This window comes from Equus quagga, chromosome 16 (genome assembly GCF_021613505.1).
Source record: "Equus quagga isolate Etosha38 chromosome 16, UCLA_HA_Equagga_1.0, whole genome shotgun sequence".
Classification (NCBI taxonomy): Eukaryota; Metazoa; Chordata; class Mammalia; order Perissodactyla; family Equidae; genus Equus; species Equus quagga.
In genome coordinates, this window is record NC_060282.1 from 37,197,213 (window position 1) to 37,215,458 (window position 18,246).

Genomic DNA, 18,246 nt, shown 5'->3' on the forward strand with positions numbered 1-18,246 from the left:
GCCGCGGAGACGGGTTAACGCTTCTCCGGGGCGGAGGTGGGGGCGGGGTGTGTGGATGAGAGGCCGTCCCACCCGACTCCTCCCGGAGCCGCGCGCGATCCGTCCCGCCCTTCCCCCCCCACCGGGCCCTACGCAGCGCGTGCCCCGCCCCCCGGCAGCGGCGCGTGCGCAAAAGCCCCACCCTCCGCCCCAGCCCCACCCCCACACCCGCAGCAGCCGCCGCCGCCTCTCTCTCTTCCTCTCTGCTCTTTCCTCCTACTGTTTTCTCTTCCCTCCTCCCCTTCGCCTCTTTTTCTCCTCCTCCTCCGGCGCTGACGCTCGCGTAGGGCCCTGGCGTCAGACGCGCGGGGGGCGGGGCGAGTGCGGCGGTGGGTATAAGTAGAGGGTGCAGGAGGCGGGGCTTCCCCTTCTCCCCGGCGGTTAGTGCTGAGAGTGCGGAGTGTGTGCTCCGGGCTCGGAACACACATTTATTATTAAAAAAATCCAAAAAAAATCAAAAAAAATCTTTTAAAAAACCAAAAAAAAATTTACAAAAATTCCGCGTCTCCCCCGCCGGAGACTTTTATTTTTTTTTCTTCCTCTTTTATAAAATAACCCGGTGAAGCAGCCGAGACCGACCCGCCCGCCCGCGGCCCCGCAGCAGCTCCAAGAAGGAACCAAGAGACTGAGGCCTTCCCTTTGCCCGGACCCGACACCGCCACCCTCGCGCCCCCGCCGACAGCCAGCAGCCAGCGGCAGCGGATCGTCCCCGTTCTGCGGCCGTTGAGTAGTTTTCGATTCCGGTTGATTTTTGTCCCTCTGCGCTTGCCCCCGCTCCCCTCCCCCCGGCTCCGGCCCCCGGCCCCAGCACTCGCTCTCCTCCCACGGAAAGGTCGCGGCCTGTGGCCCTGCGGGCAGCCGTGCCGAGATGAACCCCAGCGCCCCGAGCTACCCCATGGCCTCGCTCTACGTGGGGGACCTACACCCCGACGTGACCGAGGCGATGCTCTACGAGAAGTTCAGCCCGGCCGGGCCCATCCTCTCCATCCGTGTCTGCAGGGACATGATCACCCGCCGCTCCTTGGGCTACGCGTATGTGAACTTCCAGCAGCCGGCGGACGGTGAGAGCCGGGCCCGGCGGGCGGGCGGGCGGCCATGAGGCTTCGGCGGCGGCGGCTGGCGGGCTAGGCCGGCGGGCCCGGGGGGAGGGGGCGGGAGGGCATGTCACCCCCGAGGGTCGGCGGGGAGAGGATCGGGCGCCCAGACCCGGTTCCCCATGCCCGCGAGGACCAGCGCAGCCGGCAGCCGCACGCCGCTCGCACGCCTGGCCACTTCCTCTTTTGCGACCATTTTCTCGGCCTCAGCCGCTCTCAAACTTTAGGGTGATGACGCGCCGGGAGGGTGGGTGAGATTGGGTTCTTCCAGGGCGCTCTCGCCAGCAGCCACGGGATTCTGGGGCGTCGAAGCGGAGCCTCTTTCCGTGGTCCTGGGTGGAGGCGCACCCACCACCCGGGCCTCTCGCCGGTGCCCCAGGACCGGGAGGAAGTGCAATTCGGTGCTCGAAAAATACCACGTGTTGAACCCCGTAACCTCGCAGGCCCGAGGCCTGTTCCTGTTCCTGCTACTGGCCCAGTCGCCTGGGGGAGCCACAGGGCCTTAGAATAAAGTTAAGATGGTGATGTGGTGGTGGTCCTCAGGTTTCGGATTCCATTCGTAATGACTTGTCAGTGACTGATGGCTGTAGATATGTAAATTACCTATGAAACGTCTTTTGGGGTTTTCCCCTAGTTGAGGCATTTCTCTTTCTAAGCTTAACAGCAGGGTGGGAGGATGGGATGTGGAGGATGACCCTTTGAAGGCCATCGTTTTCTCAGGCGATTTAGATCATTTAAGTTTTTTTCTCACATTAGTTTGGTAGTACTGGTAATTTGTTCAGAATGTTATTTCCTTTGTGAAATAGTTCTCATGGTTTGAGGGGTTTCACTTAAAAATGGATTCACCATCTTTAGCTGTAAAATGTTACTTGTGAATGTATCGTGGACCTGGACTGTTAGACTTAATGTGGTATTCCAATCTTTCAGTTTCTTTATTTTTAAAGTAGTCCGGAATATCCATAAATCGTGGGGAATGATTAAGTACAAAATAGTAGAGGTCAGAGTTACCTTGAATTTATGGGGGGGGGGAATCCAGCCAACTTTGTATTTTTGTTTTGAAGTTAAACCGTTCACAAAACAAAATTTGGCAAACGTAAAATACGTGGCCTAGTGAGTTGCCAGGAGTTTTCTTTATATCTGGATCGATTGACTTCCAAAAGTCAGCTTCACTGGATTTTATGGCCCACTTTTCTCCTTTTCAGGCTGCTTGAAAACATAGCAAATATTACAAAATATAAGGAATTCATTTTTATTTTTGTAGAAAAGGCCTTAAGGTGGAATTCAAACATCTATGTCATTCAGTTGATTCAGTAAAACTTAGGTTACTTAATGACTAGCTATTCACTAGGTGAAGTTGGTATTGAGGTTTTTGGGTAGGCAGACTCTTCAGTGACACTGAGCCAGAAGTTGTAAAGCTGCACTGCAGGTTTCCTGCCCTTTTGTTCTGTAAGCAGTAGCTCCAGATGTCACTGCAGAACAGTTCTTCCCAACTCTGGACAGGATTTATCACTGAATGCAAGATGAAGTAAGATTAGGGAAGGTAACTTCAGAGGCAGGTAATCACAATCTGAAGAGTTGACAGAAAACTTGAACAAATTCTAGAGACCATAAAATGGTAACTTTTGAAAGTGGCTGTTATTCTTTTTAACTTAATTTTAATTAACAAAAAACGATTTTTTAATTTCTGGGGATTTGCAAAGTTGAACTTGAGGTTACCATGGTTACAGTACACTATATATTATCGGTCTATACCAGTAGACCAGTACTGTAACTGTTTAAAAGAAGATAGCATTTTCCATCTTCCATTTATTTGGTTTCTATATGTACAAATTACTCTCTTTTCCAAATAGCTTTTTCAGTGGTTTTCTTTGTCTTTTTTCCCCTAATTATTGCTACATTGATGGACCTGGAGAATAGTTTCTGAAAGTGACCAGTTTCCAATTTAACAGGAAGGGGTGATTCATTCAAAAGAAACTCAGGCAAAATCAGCTAAAAAAACGAGGGGGAGCTGAGTAGGTGTGGTCAGTTGATAGTGAGCTGACAGCTGATTGTCACTGTCTTCTAGAAACTGAGACTTTCATCATTCATAAAAAGCGACTGGAAGATTTGTCCTCTCAGTAACTTTATCGTTGTTATGTTGGCATGGAATTTGTGAAAACTGGTGTTTCAGGACTTCAAATGGAGTATGTTTTTCCCTTCAGAGACTAGTCTTTTTTTACTTGATATATTTTTCCATTTAGAATCTCAACTTCTTTAAAGTGTTTTCTTGGTGATACGGGTGCACGTAATTCAAACCTTCATGGACTCTGAAATCATGAGGTAGATTTTGAAATTTCTACCACTATCTAGAAATAATTGGTTAAATCATCAGTTTATTAAGTAAATCGGTGATCTAAGATAAAGTTGATTTCCTTTGTGAAAGAAGCATTAATAGTGAATTACGAATATTGTAGACGTAGTGTTTCAGAAGTTCTGTATTATCCAGCTAAGTATGCCCAACTGCACATTAGCTTTTGAAGGCCTAATTCAAATCCTGATCTGAATGGATATAGCCTTTCATTTTCTTATGTGACAATGGGAAGTTGTCCCATGAATCACTGAAATCTCAATAATTCAGGGTTTTTTTTTTTTTAAGAAAATGGACTGATTTTTGTATAATATTAGCAGTGATAAGCAATGAAATGACCAATTTGGGCAAGTAATAGGGAAGAAGTTAAAATGCTCAAAATCCAGAAACTACTCTCAGCCTGTGGATAATCTACAGTTCCCTAATGTCTTTTACATTGCTGGTTAAGCAGATTGTGAAGGGAAATCTTGGTTTTATGTTGACTGTGAACAAAAAGGTGCTTTTAAATTTGATGGTAATTTAAGGAAGAAATTGTTTCAGAAATGAATTAATAGCAGTCTGTCACCCGTTACCATGTGGAACATTTGGTGTTTCTGATTTTTGTCTCCTGTTTTGCATTATACAATTTAACTCTAGGCTAGTGTGTGGTAAGGTCCAGCCATCTTGAAGTTTGAAGAGGTGGAGAAATGGTGTGTCCAACCCCTCCCCCTGCAATAATGTGCGTACTTTTAAGTAGGCTGTAAAAGTTTTGAAGTAATATTCACTCTGAAAATGTCCTTCCTGCAGCGGAGCGTGCTTTGGACACCATGAATTTTGATGTTATAAAGGGCAAGCCAGTACGCATCATGTGGTCTCAGCGTGATCCATCACTTCGCAAAAGTGGAGTGGGCAACATATTCATTAAAAATTTGGACAAATCCATTGATAATAAAGCACTGTATGATACATTTTCTGCTTTTGGTAACATCCTTTCATGTAAGGTAAGCAAAAATGTGACAAATACACATTTGTAGTGTTTTAACTACTTGTGGTTTATTCCTTAAAATAGCAACCGTACCATCTGTTAATGGATATCCTTATTTCCCAAATACCCAGGTTAGGTGACTAACAAGTTATCTCTGAACACTTGAAAAATGCTAAATCAGTAGCAAGTAATGAAAAATTGGTATACATTTTTTCCTTAGGTGGTTTGTGATGAAAATGGTTCCAAAGGTTATGGATTTGTACATTTTGAGACACAGGAAGCAGCTGAAAGAGCTATAGAAAAAATGAATGGGATGCTTCTAAATGATCGCAAAGTGTAAGTATAAATATTTAATCCTACTTCAAGTCTGCTTTTAATAGTTAATATATTTGTGCTCTTAAAGAGATACTCCTAGAGTCAAAATTAATAAAACACATCTTGGTAGAGTTTGTAATTGACTTTTCTCCACATTTTAATGTAACATACAAAGATCAGTGAATTAGTATAATTGGTCAACATTCAGACCAAAAAGAAAAGATAGAAGATAGGTATATTGGAATATAAAGCTTTTTCAAAATAAGTGCATCGTTGAAAAACTAGGAATCCAGATGAACTTAGTAATAATTCCTGACGTAGTAATTAGCCCATTTTACACTTGAGGAAGTTGAGGCTAAAATAATTTGCCTATATTTACGTGCTGGTATGACAGATGAGCTGTGGTACAAACTCAGTGGTCCAAGTTCAGAGCCCAGGGTGGCTTTCCTTTGGCCATACTGCTGCAGTTTATTGATGGAATTTAAAGGTGTTTTTTTTCCTTTTGTTTTTTATGACTCCCTTCAGCCATTTAAAGATAAAGCAGAATTAAACCTGAAGTCTTCATGATTAATCTTTCCTGAAATAAACTTGTTCTTAAAAGTTGCAAACTTTTAAAATATTGTAACACTGAGAAAATCTCTGTAAGACTATTTCTACTTCAAGTTTTAAAAATACAGATATTATGAGTCCAAGGAAATGACAGATCTTAAATTTTTTTATCCTCAATGCCAGTGGATTTTGCTTAATTATCTGGGCAAATTCAGCTGTAAGGTCATATTGTAAATGATCTGCGAGTTCATGTTGCTTGTGTACATTGCAATGATAGCATGCAAATTGGGTTTGGTTATCCTTATAACTCAACTGCATCACTCTTAAGGTGTGGTTCTCGTAAATCACTGCATCAAGTGATGTGGTCAGTCTGTACATGAAGGGGTCATTATGCACATGGGCTTGAAGTATATGTCAGTTGCATGATTAAGAAAAGACAAGACTGTAGGATGTAAAGAACCCCATATAAGTCTAAAAACCAGCAACTCCTCAGTATGAACAATGTTTTCAAAGGCCAATTCTTAGAAGTAGTACATCTTTAAATGAGAAATATTTATCATTAGTATTTGCAGATCAAAGTATCTTATAGTTTGCTTGTCTGCAGTGCTTTAGGGGGAAAAAATGTCCACCACTGGTTGGAGTCTAGATTAAATAAAGAATTGATTTATTGCTGTTTTGAGTATAAGATACAATCTTTTTGGAAAACAGTTTGTATGGATAAACTTAAGATCCTTTATATACCCTTTGAATTACTATGATTTCTGTAATTCTATCCTAAGGACAAATAACAAAGTCTCATAAAGTTCCAGCATTGTTTACAAAAGCAGAAGGTTGTGATGTCCATGGTGGAATATTATGCTCCCACTGAGAACATTTATAAAACTAATAGCATGGAAAAGAACCACCATGTGGGTGGCTGGTGGTTTAAGGAAATAAAATCATTGGTATCTTCATTAATGTTCCTAAACAGAAAACAAGAGACATACTAAAAGTCAATCATGGTTTGGGTGGTATTATGGGAGATGGTTTTTTAACTCTGATGTATATTACAATAATCTTTAATGACACATGCACTACTTTTATGTTAGGGAAAAACTAAATTTTCAGAACACTTTATGTTGGTAATGTGGCAAAGAGAGTTATGCCAGGCTGTTGTATGTTAGAGTACAGAATTTGGAAATTTAAATTTCTGTTTTAGGAGTTTGCAAACAAAGTGCAAGAGCCACTTTGAAACAGTCATGATGAAAGCTTTTCTGTCTTTTCATTGGTGTGGTGTATGTATCCTCCCACTCGTTTGTATCAATAGGCATGAACTCTTTCACCCTAGGTTAGCTAGAGGGAAGGGAGAGAAGTGTGTATTAAGAAATATGCTCCTTTGGGGCTGGCCCCGTGGCCGAGTGGTTAAGTTCGCGCGCTCCGCTGCAGGCGGCCCAGTGTTTCGAGGGTTCGAATCCTGGGCGCGGACATGGCACTGCTCGTCAGACCACGCTGAGGCAGCGTCCCACATGCCACAACTAGAGGAACCCACAACGAAGAATACACAACTATGTACTGGGGGGCTTTGGGGAGAAAAAGGAAAAAATAAAAAAAAATCTTTAAAAAAAAAAAAAAAAAAAAAAAGAAATATGCTCCTTTGTTGTGATTGTAGTTAAGAGGTCTGTTCTTAAGATATGCTTTCATCTTCAGTTAAGGCCCTGTTTCTGTTTTATAGTGTGCTCTTTATTAGAGATTCTGAAATGATCAGCAACAATTAACAAAATCAATGATCAGGCTTGCTTAATCTGAACTTCATAAAATAGAACTAATTTTATAGTCCTTACATATTTTATTAGATTTGTTGGACGATTTAAGTCTCGTAAAGAACGAGAAGCAGAACTCGGAGCTAGGGCAAAAGAGTTCACCAATGTTTACATCAAGAATTTTGGAGAAGACATGGATGATGAGCGCCTTAAGGATCTCTTTGGCAAGTTTGGTAATGTGTCTGAATTAAATTTTTACAAAGTTCTGGGTAACAGCTCAGTGTTAGTTTTGGCTAATACTTTGTACTGAAAAAGTAAATGAAATGAGACTTAACACAGTACTTAATATTTGTAGTTCCTGGATTAAGCTACTGATAGTGCATTGTACTACAAAGTAGCATGAAAATAGAATTCTCACTGGCTTAAAGGTTAGTAGCATTGTATTAACACAATAAAGGTGTGACTCTGTGTGCATAGTTGGAATAGACTTTAAAAGGTTTTGCTACATTAAGAAATTGTGCTGAGTTTAAGCTCTTAAAGATCCTATCTCATCAGAGGCATACATGTGACACAGCCAACTTAGGTCAGAGTCCAGTCTTTAATTATGGGGTAGGAAAGCTGGTCAGCTTTAGAATATTTGGCCAGTCTGAGTGGCATCATGTTTGAGCAGTTTGAAACCAAGACTTTGAAAGACAAAGCCAAAGATCCAGATTTTCTTGTGATGGTATCTCCCTCTGATGGCCTTCTGGATCCATGGGATTTTAAACTGTTTTCCTGCATTTCAAGTTAACTTCATTAAAGTTTAAAATAAGTGGCTTTTTGTTGAGCACTTAAGATGGTAAAGAATAAGGAAATCTAATACTTTTCTATTGCTAAGCTAGCATGTCATATCGAACCTTTTACACCTTTGAGCAAAATATTTGTCATTTTGTACAAAGATATAAAGTTGTGTGAGATGAAGAAAATATGTGACATCGCGTCTCACATCTTACTCCAAATTCTCTTTAGTGACTGGCTTTTGTATATTTTATCCTTCTTGCTCCTTTTTTACTAGAAGCTATTTCTAAAGTTGGATATTGTTAACCACTTATCCCAAATGAATAATGCTATGTGAGCTGACCACCAATAATCTAAATTTGTCCACTATCTTCTTGGCTGCTTTGCGTAACAGAGATTGGAAGTGCACAGCCTTAGGACAGGAGGCACATTCAGAAGAAACAGTTTTTCTGCCCGTACATCTTCCAGATTCTCTGTAATCAAATGTGATTTTTAACCTTTTTTTGCCCCAGCTACCTGAGATAACACCCACCTCAGTTAAGTGTCTTTTTCACTTTGAGAGGGTGGGGGTGACATGTGCCTTTAGAAACAAGCCATCTCCTCCGGGTGATTGTGCTGTGTCTTTCCAAGGCTCAAACTCTGTATTCCTCCCATTCCCTGTTGGAAATCAAGTGGACCAAAGGCTTAAGAATCTTATTTCTTAATTCTGGTGTCAAGAAAAATCAAATCATTGGCTAAAAAAATGCAAATGTTTTGTACTAATGCTAAGAATAAAAATTCATCTTTTTCCGTTGTCTAAAAACATCCTTAAATGGAAGGAGGAATGTTTCAAAGAGTAGAATATTTATTTAGCTTCTTAGTAGAAATAAAGGGACTTCGAAGAGAATATTTAGTTGCCCGTTTCAGGTGGGGGTGGTTAGAGGAGGAATAAATTTCTGGAGGCTTGGAATTTTTTTTAATCTCCATTTTAGTTTGTTTCATGGCTTTGTTTTTGTGTGTTGAAATTTGAAATGTATAAACTAAATGTATGGAGTATCTTTGAATCATTCAAAAAAATTTTTTTTAGGACCTGCCTTAAGTGTGAAAGTAATGACTGATGAAAGTGGGAAATCCAAAGGTTTTGGATTTGTAAGCTTCGAAAGGCATGAAGATGCACAGAAAGTACGTCTTAAATATACTAATAAAAGGCACTGTGGATTTCCTGTGTTTTGTAGTAGGAGGGGGAGGGATGTAAATCTGGGTTGCTCTTGCATTGACTATTTCACACGTTCATCTTTACATGTGTTGTTGTGAATTATTTGTATCTTACATGTTTGAGAGTATAAATTGGAAACCTATGTTTTCCCAAAACCTCAGTTTAGTTTTTGTGATGGGTCCGTCTTTATCTTTCATAAAATCTAACAGATTTTCTTTGTTGTTAAACTTCTATATTTGCAAGTTGGTAATTAAAATTTTTGTGATTTCTGTAAGGCTGTGGATGAGATGAATGGAAAGGAGCTCAATGGAAAACAAATTTATGTTGGTCGAGCTCAGAAAAAAGTGGAACGGCAGACGGAACTTAAGCGCAAATTTGAACAGATGAAGCAAGATAGGATCACCAGATACCAGGTTCGTTTTTAATTGAGCAAGCAAAATAAGACAGGGATGAGGAAACCCATTTTATGATCATATCAGTTACTGTCAGGTAACTGGAGGGTTTGACGGGGAAAGGAGAAGACACACATGGGATAAAATAATAGGAAGTGTCCTTAAGTTCCGCTATGGTTTTCTTAGTCCTTTTTCTACAGTTTTCTGTTCTTTTTTTTTTAGGGTGTTAACCTTTATGTGAAAAATCTGGATGATGGTATTGATGATGAACGTCTCCGGAAAGAGTTTTCTCCGTTTGGTACAATCACTAGTGCAAAGGTAAAGCGTATGATGCTTTTTTTTTCCCCCCCAAGATTTGGGAAAAATTCATGTGGATACATGTATAAAAATTTCACATTAATATACCTACTGGAATGTTTTTATGATTTGTAAATGAATAATCAAAGCTTTTTTTTCTTCCAAAAAAAATGTTTTCGTTTTTCTGGAAATCAGGTTTTTGCTTCTTTACTTGAAAAACTTATATTCAAATTTGAAGTGGATGTTGTAGCCCAATTGTTTATTTTTGCAGATGGCAAGTTCTGAATTCTTTCCTGAGGAATGTGGCATTTAATGACCATAGTTAGTGATTGATCCTTATGTGATATGCACTGTTCTATACTCTGTTAAACTAGTTTTTTTTCTGGTCAAAAAAGGCAGTTTATTGTGGAACTAAAATTGTTAGTATTGGGCTAATCTGTGTTGACAGTTCATTCTGGGGAATCAGACTTCAAGCTCTCTGGCAGCGAAGATAGAGATCACATTTCCTTTTACTTGAAATCAGAAGTTAAATACAACAGTAGGATTCTAGTCTAAATTGTGAAACTTTGATTTAAGAACCTTTGCTCTAGGTGTTTTTTCTGGTGTCCATGGTCCAAGAATCCCTCTGTATGTAAAGTTTTGTGTATATGTATGTTAGGGGTGGGAGGAGTGTCAAACTTTCATCAGATTCTCAAAGGAGTAGAGGAAAAGTTAAAACTGAGTGCTCTTGAATGACCTCATGGCTGATCTTTCTACTCAGCTTTTCCTGACAGCCCCATTGACAGAAGAAGCTTCTGTGATAGTGAGGAAATGTTAGGGGCAGAGTAGATGAATACAAATAAAAATGCAGGGGATGGGATTGCCTTGTGTTTCAGCCTGTGCTTTTTTAAGAGTTCCTGGAGTATGATAGGATTTATTCCTGAGTGTCTTCATCCTCAGTATGTTCCCTGAAAGTTGTTTAAATTGAATATTGTGCATCAGGTTTTTAAAAAATGTATAAAGCATGCATGTTTTACAAAGGAAACTTTGTGGATCACAGTATCACTGTTGGCAAGGAGGTGAGAAGTTTGGCAAGAATTTATTCTAGAGGAGAGGTCATTATGTTAATTTAACAATGCTTGCCAAAAAAACAAACTCATCAAGGCAGAAAGTAAAAAGTGCAAGGTGACATCCCTCTTCCCCATTTTCCAGCTCCAAAAGGAGTTTGAGTGCCTTCCCAGATGATTTTCATGCTTGTCCAAACGCTTGTTGTATATGTATAAACAGGTTTTAGAAAACAAGATCATACTATACATATTCTGCAGTTTGCCTTTTTACTTAACAGTAGATCTAGATACATATTTATTTCAAGCATTTTCTCATTTTTCTGCTAAGGGCTGAATATTCATGATATAGATGTACCATAACTTATTTTACTGTACCTGTACTGATAAACATTTGGGTTGTTTTGCATATTTCCGCTGTTAGACCCACCGCTCTAATAAACATTCTTATACATCTTTGCACACATGCCAGTATTTCTAAAGTTCTAGAATTGAAATTGGTGGTTAGTGGGTATTTGCATTTAAAATTGATAGAAGCAACTTGTCCAAAAAGGCTGAAGAAATTCCTAATTTGTCAGTTTAATAAAAAGTAGAATACATCTTTTCAAATGGTGAGAGGGTTTTCACATGTTTACTAGTTTTGCCTGTTCTTTGCATATTTTTATATTGGCATTGGTTATCTTTTTATTGATTTAGAGAGAGTTTTATGTCAGCCCTTTGGTTTATATTGCAGATATTTCTCTCAGTCTTTCACTTAGGTCTTTGGGGTCTGTTATCTTGGATTTTCTCTGTATTTTTGGATTTTACTTTAAGAATCTGTCTGGCCATTGGTTTTTCAGTGTGATGTGAATAAGAGATTTGACTTAATTCTTTTCAGTTGTCCTAATGTACCATGTACTGAATAGTCCAAAGTCTGTCGTTTCTCCACTATTTTAAAATACTAACTTTAACATCCTAAATTCCCATAATTGCATGGTTATGTTTGTGGACTCTACTTTGTTTTTTTAATTATTTATTTAGATATAACAGACATTATATTAGTTTCAAATGTACAACATGTAATGCTTCAGTGAACCTTGTAACAACATTTGGTGGTCCCATAAGATTAGTACCTTAGAGCCTAGGTGCATAGTAGGCTATACCATTTGGGTTTGTGTAAGTATACTCTGATGTTTGCACAGCGACAGAATCACCTAACGATGCATTTCTTAGAACATATCCCCATCATTAAGCAACACACGACTTGCAAAATGATCATAACAATAAGTCTAGTTAACATCTATCACCATAGTTATAAATTTTTAAGATCTACTCTTAGCAACTTTCAAATAGAGAATACAGTATTAACTGTAGTCCCCATGCTGTACATTACATTCTCATGACTTATTTTATAGCTTTGGAGTTTGTACATTTTAACTCCCTTTACCCATTTCTCCCACCCCAACCCCTTCTGCCTCTGGCAGCCACCAATGTGTTCTCTGTATCCACAAGCTCAGGGTTTTTTTTTTTAATTTGTTTGGGGTTTTTTGTTATTTTTTGGATTCCACATATAAGTGAAATCATTGGACTCTGGTTTTTGCTGTTTTGTTTGTTCCTCTGCCACCAGCATCCTGTTCAGTATAGCTGTAGATTTAGCATGCTTACATATTGCAGGGCCAGTGAGGCAATCTTTGCAGTCATTGGCAGCTTCCTTAGGAATATTGTTTATACCCCCCATTTATGGCCATTCAGTCTTGAATGTGAAATTTTTGTTTTGAAACGTGCATAAGATTCACCTGCTCCCTCCCCCTCCCCCAAATAATAGTAAAGCATCTTGTCAGCTTGAATAGTCAAATTTTAATTGTGGATGCTTTCAGTGATACTGAAGAGTCAAATTTAGTAGGCCTTGAATGTATTTAGATATTTAAACCTTAATATTGACAATCTGGTATCTAATGGAATATCTAAAATCTTACCAAAGCTGCTGTTGTGCATGCACCCTTTTACTTCCTCTTTTGCTTGGCTAGGATAATGCATGTGTGTAGCTTGCCTTAATATTTGGGTATTACGGAAAATTGTCCAAAGAATGAAAGCATTAACAAGGTTTAGTTATTTGAGTCAATGGCTATAATTGACTAAATAGTAATGTTCTCCGTTTTTGTGCCTCCTTCTGCCATTCCATTAACCTTGTTTAATTTTTTTTCTTTTAATAGGTTATGATGGAGGGTGGTCGCAGCAAAGGGTTTGGTTTTGTCTGTTTCTCCTCCCCAGAAGAAGCCACTAAAGCAGTTACAGAAATGAACGGTAGAATTGTGGCCACCAAGCCATTGTATGTAGCTTTAGCTCAGCGCAAAGAAGAGCGCCAGGCTCACCTCACTAACCAGTATATGCAGAGAATGGCTAGCGTCAGAGCTGTCCCCAACCCCGTAATCAACCCCTACCAGCCAGCACCTCCTTCAGGTTACTTCATGGCAGCTATCCCACAGGTAAGTTTTAGAACAAATCCCTCATGAAGATTTTCATGTTTGGTCATTTTTAGTGTTTTGTGCCAAAAAAATAAAGCCTCAAGATGAAAACATTGAGAGACATGTGAATTATGATTGAATTCGAAAACACGCTTAGTGTGTGTGGACCTGCTAAATGTTTTAGAGATAACTAGTTGATTACTTGCTTTTTCTTTAGCTGACCCACTTGTTTGCTTTCTCCAGACTCAGAACCGTGCTGCATACTATCCTCCTAGCCAAATTGCTCAACTAAGACCAAGTCCTCGCTGGACTGCTCAGGGTGCCAGACCTCATCGTAAGCCTTTTGGTTTTCTTTTGATTAAGGTTGAGAACTATTTGGACTAAAAATATGTGTGAAACAATACTAACTGTTGCTTTTCATAATTTATGGCTGTAGTGTTCATTTTTGGGATTCTAGCACTTTGTAAAAAAAAAATCATAAATGCTTCACCGTTCTTATTGACATAGTAATTTCTATGCTAGCTTGATTTTCCTCTTTGACAAGTTTGAGAATGGATCTAACTATTAATTTAATGTTTAGTTAGGCAGTAGTTTTATAAGTTCTTGTTCATATATGAGGATTAGGGTCCTGGGATTTTCAGCCTTACCCTGCAGAATAGTGCTGTATCGCAGGAACACTTGGAGCCAGGTTCATAGGCCATGTTCAGATATTAATAAGTACTTGTCCTCCTATGAATGAACGTGTTTATTTACTCATGATCTGGTAAGTCTGGGGAAATGGCAGGTGTGAGACTAAGCTTTAAAAGATGGTATTTGTATTTGGTCACTTTCAGCCCTTTCTGCAAACCTCAGCTCTAAAAAAGCAGCATGAACACTTTTCAGTGAGTTCTTCCCAATTAATGTACATTCGTATCTTTAAATGTAGCATTCCAAAATATGCCCGGTGCTATCCGCCCAGCCGCTCCTAGACCACCATTTAGTACTATGAGACCAGCTTCTTCACAGGTTCCACGAGTCATGTCGACACAGCGTGTTGGTGAGTCTTAACCCTTCCTATAAAAATTGATCTCCAATTTGATATAGCAAGGTAAAAGTACGAAAATATGTTCGTTTGGGTTTTTTTTTAGCTAACACATCAACACAGACAATGGGTCCACGTCCTGCAGCTGCTGCTGCTGCAGCTACTCCTGCTGTCCGCACCGTTCCGCAGTATAAGTATGCTGCGGGAGTTCGCAATCCTCAGCAGCATCTTAATGCACAGCCACAAGTTACCATGCAGCAGGTATGAATTAAATGACTTTGTAAAGGTGACAGTCCTTGATTGAAATCAAAAGAATTGAAGGCACAGCTGTATGATATGAGAGCTTAAGCTATCTAGAATATTTGTTTAATTGATGTCTCATTAATTGATAATATGTAAAATTATTTTATTTGCCTTATACTATAGGAATTAGACGAGCATTCTATAGTCCCCATCTTGAATTACTTGTGTGGTTTGAGAGTTTTGTTTGGCCTAGTTATAGGGAAGAAAGAGTGAAGTAAAGTTTAGTTTGTGAGATTTGGCTTACCCCCCTTTTTTTTTTGACTCTGAGACCAAAAGTGTCATCGATCATAATAGAAATATGGTTCCAAAGAATACTCCAGGTAAAAAAGGAAATGAAATACGCCATGTGGTTGTAGTTCTTGAGCATACAGGTGTTAATAGCTACCTTAGGCTGCACTTCTGATTCGCTCAGCTTCCCTGTGTGTGTTTAGGTTGCAGTCTTGATCGCTTCGGAGGTTTCTCAGGGATGACTGTATTTGAACTTGCCATAACTTCTGTACTTGAAACTTAGGAATTTTCTTATTATATTTCTAGCCTGCTGTTCATGTACAAGGTCAGGAGCCTTTGACTGCTTCCATGTTGGCATCTGCACCTCCTCAAGAGCAAAAGCAAATGCTGGGTAAGTGCTTTTGTCCCACCTAGTCAGTTAGAGAGAGACTGGAAAATAGGAAGACACTTCGACCTCATTTGCACTTAGAAATGATGACCAGGGCTGCAGCATTGATCTGAATTGCCATAATGACTGTGATGGCCCAGTTTTCTGCTTAACTAATCAAACACCTGGAAAGCTATGAAGAAAATGCGTTGTTCTTGATGGATAGGATAATAGGACCCCGCCACAATTTTGGAAGAGGGAATTTGACCCAAATGGGGAAACAGCTTTGACTTTGCCTGAGCACAGATTTAACAACTTAATAGTAATGTGGCTTAATTTCACTTTTTGGCAAACTGATACTGCCAGGAATTAATTGCCTTGTGGTGGATCTTAATCTATTTTATCACAGTCTTCCCACAAAAGATATATTGAAATGGTAGATTATGGGTTACTGTATATTTGCTATATACAAAAGTAAGCTTCTTAAACCCTAGTTTTAATACAGTAGAATGCCTTTTACAGAATTTTTTTATTGAAGGAGTTTTTTAATGTTTTTGCTCCTAGGTGAACGGCTCTTTCCTCTGATTCAAGCCATGCACCCTACTCTTGCTGGGAAAATCACTGGCATGTTGTTGGAGATTGATAATTCAGAACTTCTTCATATGCTTGAGTCTCCAGAGTCTCTCCGTTCTAAAGTAATTTATCATTTATCTAGCATCCTCTTACATTATGATTCCAGCACTTTGTAGGAACTTAGTTTTATAAGTGCTTTATACAACCCACGCACGTTTCTAAAAGCTTTATAAATATTGTTTTTAAACCCTAATAACCTGTGGTGGTGTTATCCTCATTTTATAGGTGAGGAAACAAGCATAGAAAGGCTGAGTAATTTGCCCAGTGCTCACCCACACAGCTAGTACATGGCAGAGCTTGGTTTCAAATCCAGTCAGTTTATCTCCAGCATCTGTGCTCTCTTAACTGTGCTGCTGCTTTTTTGGAGAAAGATGTTTGCTGATATTTCTTAGTATTTCTTGGACTTTTGGTGGGGAGAGAGTAAGATGTACAAGAGGGTTCTTCTAGAACAGTGGTGGAATGGAACCCAAAAGGATATGGATACACTTGGAATGTTTTTTTGATAGTTCTTTCCACTTTCACCTGAGGAAAGGAATTTGCCTTTGTGGAAGTTTTATATTGTTAATTTGAAATTCTTCTAGTTATTCCCTTTCAGAGGCAGTTTGTTCTTTTTTTAGGTTGATGAAGCTGTAGCTGTACTACAAGCCCACCAAGCTAAAGAGGCTGCCCAGAAAGCAGTTAACAGTGCCACCGGTGTTCCAACTGTTTAAAGTGAGCTTTCCGTCTGGTGTTTTAAGCTTGTTTTCTTAATCCTTATAACAGTTTGAGTATATTTTGAGACATAGCAAAAATTCATTTTACCATTGATCCAAATGTATTGTAAATTGTTCAAAGTAGAAATATAGAGGAGTTAAATTTCCCGTTACCCTGCTATTGACTTGAATATTTTGAGTCAGAGCACTTTCAGACATTTTGTATAGTAATTGGTATGAAATGGCCTGTGACAGGGCTTGGCTCTTTGTGTACTTATCCTCAGAGGGTTTTCATAGCACACGCCTTTTCTTGAGTGGCAGCAGTGACTGTTGCTGTTCATTACTCCTGAGAAATGAGGTGATAAAGCAGGGTCGCCAGAACTAGGGATTGGCCAAGCTTTTCTGTAAAGGACCAGACAGGAAATACTGCAGGGTTTGTGGGCCATGTTCTTTCTGTTGCAGTTAACTCTACACTCTTAACAGTGTGAAAGCAGCCGTATGTAAACAAATGGGTGTGGCTGTGTTCCGCGAAAACTTACAGAAGCAGGCTGTAGGTTAAATTTGGCCAAGGGCTTTAATTTGCTACTGAAAAGTGCCAGTATTAGTCTTATTTTTCTTTTTTGTTGGTTTTGGGTTGTTTTTGAAATACTTGACATATAACGTGCAAATTTAAGGTGTACATGTTAATTTGATACATTTGTATACTATAATGATTGCCATTATAGCAATAATTAGCACCTCTGTTATGTTACTGAGCAATCCTTTCTTTTTAGTGGTTGGAATCATTAAGTTCTAATCTCTTAGCAAATTTCATGATTATAATTTTTTTTCCATGTTTACAGATTGATCAGGGACCACGAAAAGAAACTCGTGCTTCACCGAAGAAAAATATCTAAACATCGAAAAACTTAAATATTATGGAAAAAAAACATTGCAAAATATAAAATAAATAAAAAAAGGAAAGGAAACTTTGAACCTTATGTACCGAGCAAATGCCAGGTCTAGCAAACAGAATGCTAGTCCTAGATTACTTATTGATTTAAAAACAACAAAAAAACCACAAAAAAATAGTAAAATATAAAAACAAATTAATGTTTTATAGACCCTGGGAAAAAATTTTCAGCAAAGTACAAAAATTTAAAGCATTCCTTTCTTTAATTTTGTAATTCTTTACTGTGGAATAGCTCAGAATGTCACTTCTGTTTTAAATAACAGAACTGATAACTGAGCAAGGAAACGTAATTTGGATTATAAAATTCTTGCTTTAATAAAAATTCCTTAAACAGTGCACAGTGATGTTATGCTGTTTTATTTCTCTTTGGAATTGGCTTGCGTGAATAGGTGATAAGCTGGAATTGGCATAATTGGCATTCTTTCATGAAAAAGGTACTGTTATGTAAGTTTCAGGGGTGTCTTGGTTTTATGGAAAAGAGGCACAAGACAATTCTAATGTGTTTTATGAATTTAGATTTCCACATGAATTCTTGAACCATCTAAATGTTTTTGGAGATGATGCCAGTTTATGACTATAGTAAGGTTTCTAGGCTGGGCGGTAACTTAAACCCTCATTTATATGGTATGAAACAGTGACAGTAGCTACTCTGTTGGAGAGGAGGGTAGAGATAATATATCTAGTCTTTGGTATAATTTTTATATTGATTGTCAAAAAGTTAGGATTAGTTTTAAGCCTTATTTTTTAAGCATCTTTTGATAGTTGATGATTGTGACTTCACCTCAGTATAATGCCTTATCCAAAGTACTTTTGAAAAATGAAGATTTAGGGGTTCTACCTGTGGAGAATGGATTT

At 39.0% G+C, this 18,246-nt stretch overlaps 1 protein-coding gene across 2 annotated transcripts; it reads left to right on the forward strand.

Moving 5' to 3' along the window:
* The first annotated feature begins 395 nt into the window (after positions 1 to 395).
* On the forward strand, positions 396 to 17,727 carry PABPC1 (poly(A) binding protein cytoplasmic 1). 2 transcript variants are annotated; one of them, XM_046641990.1, is made up of 15 exons: positions 396 to 1,100; positions 4,267 to 4,460; positions 4,665 to 4,780; positions 7,141 to 7,280; positions 8,891 to 8,985; positions 9,295 to 9,432; positions 9,634 to 9,729; positions 12,944 to 13,216; positions 13,439 to 13,529; positions 14,121 to 14,231; positions 14,323 to 14,477; positions 15,054 to 15,138; positions 15,679 to 15,809; positions 16,365 to 16,458; positions 17,282 to 17,727. In XM_046641990.1, the coding sequence occupies exons 1-14, from the start codon at positions 908 to 910 to the stop codon at positions 16,455 to 16,457; spliced, it is 1,911 nt and encodes a 636-aa protein (XP_046497946.1). In that variant the 5' UTR covers positions 396 to 907; the 3' UTR covers position 16,458; positions 17,282 to 17,727. The 2 variants fall into 2 exon arrangements, with proteins under 2 accessions (XP_046497946.1, XP_046497947.1); XM_046641991.1 differs by having other exon boundaries at positions 7,141 to 7,271.
* Positions 17,728 to 18,246: the final 519 nt, after the last annotated feature.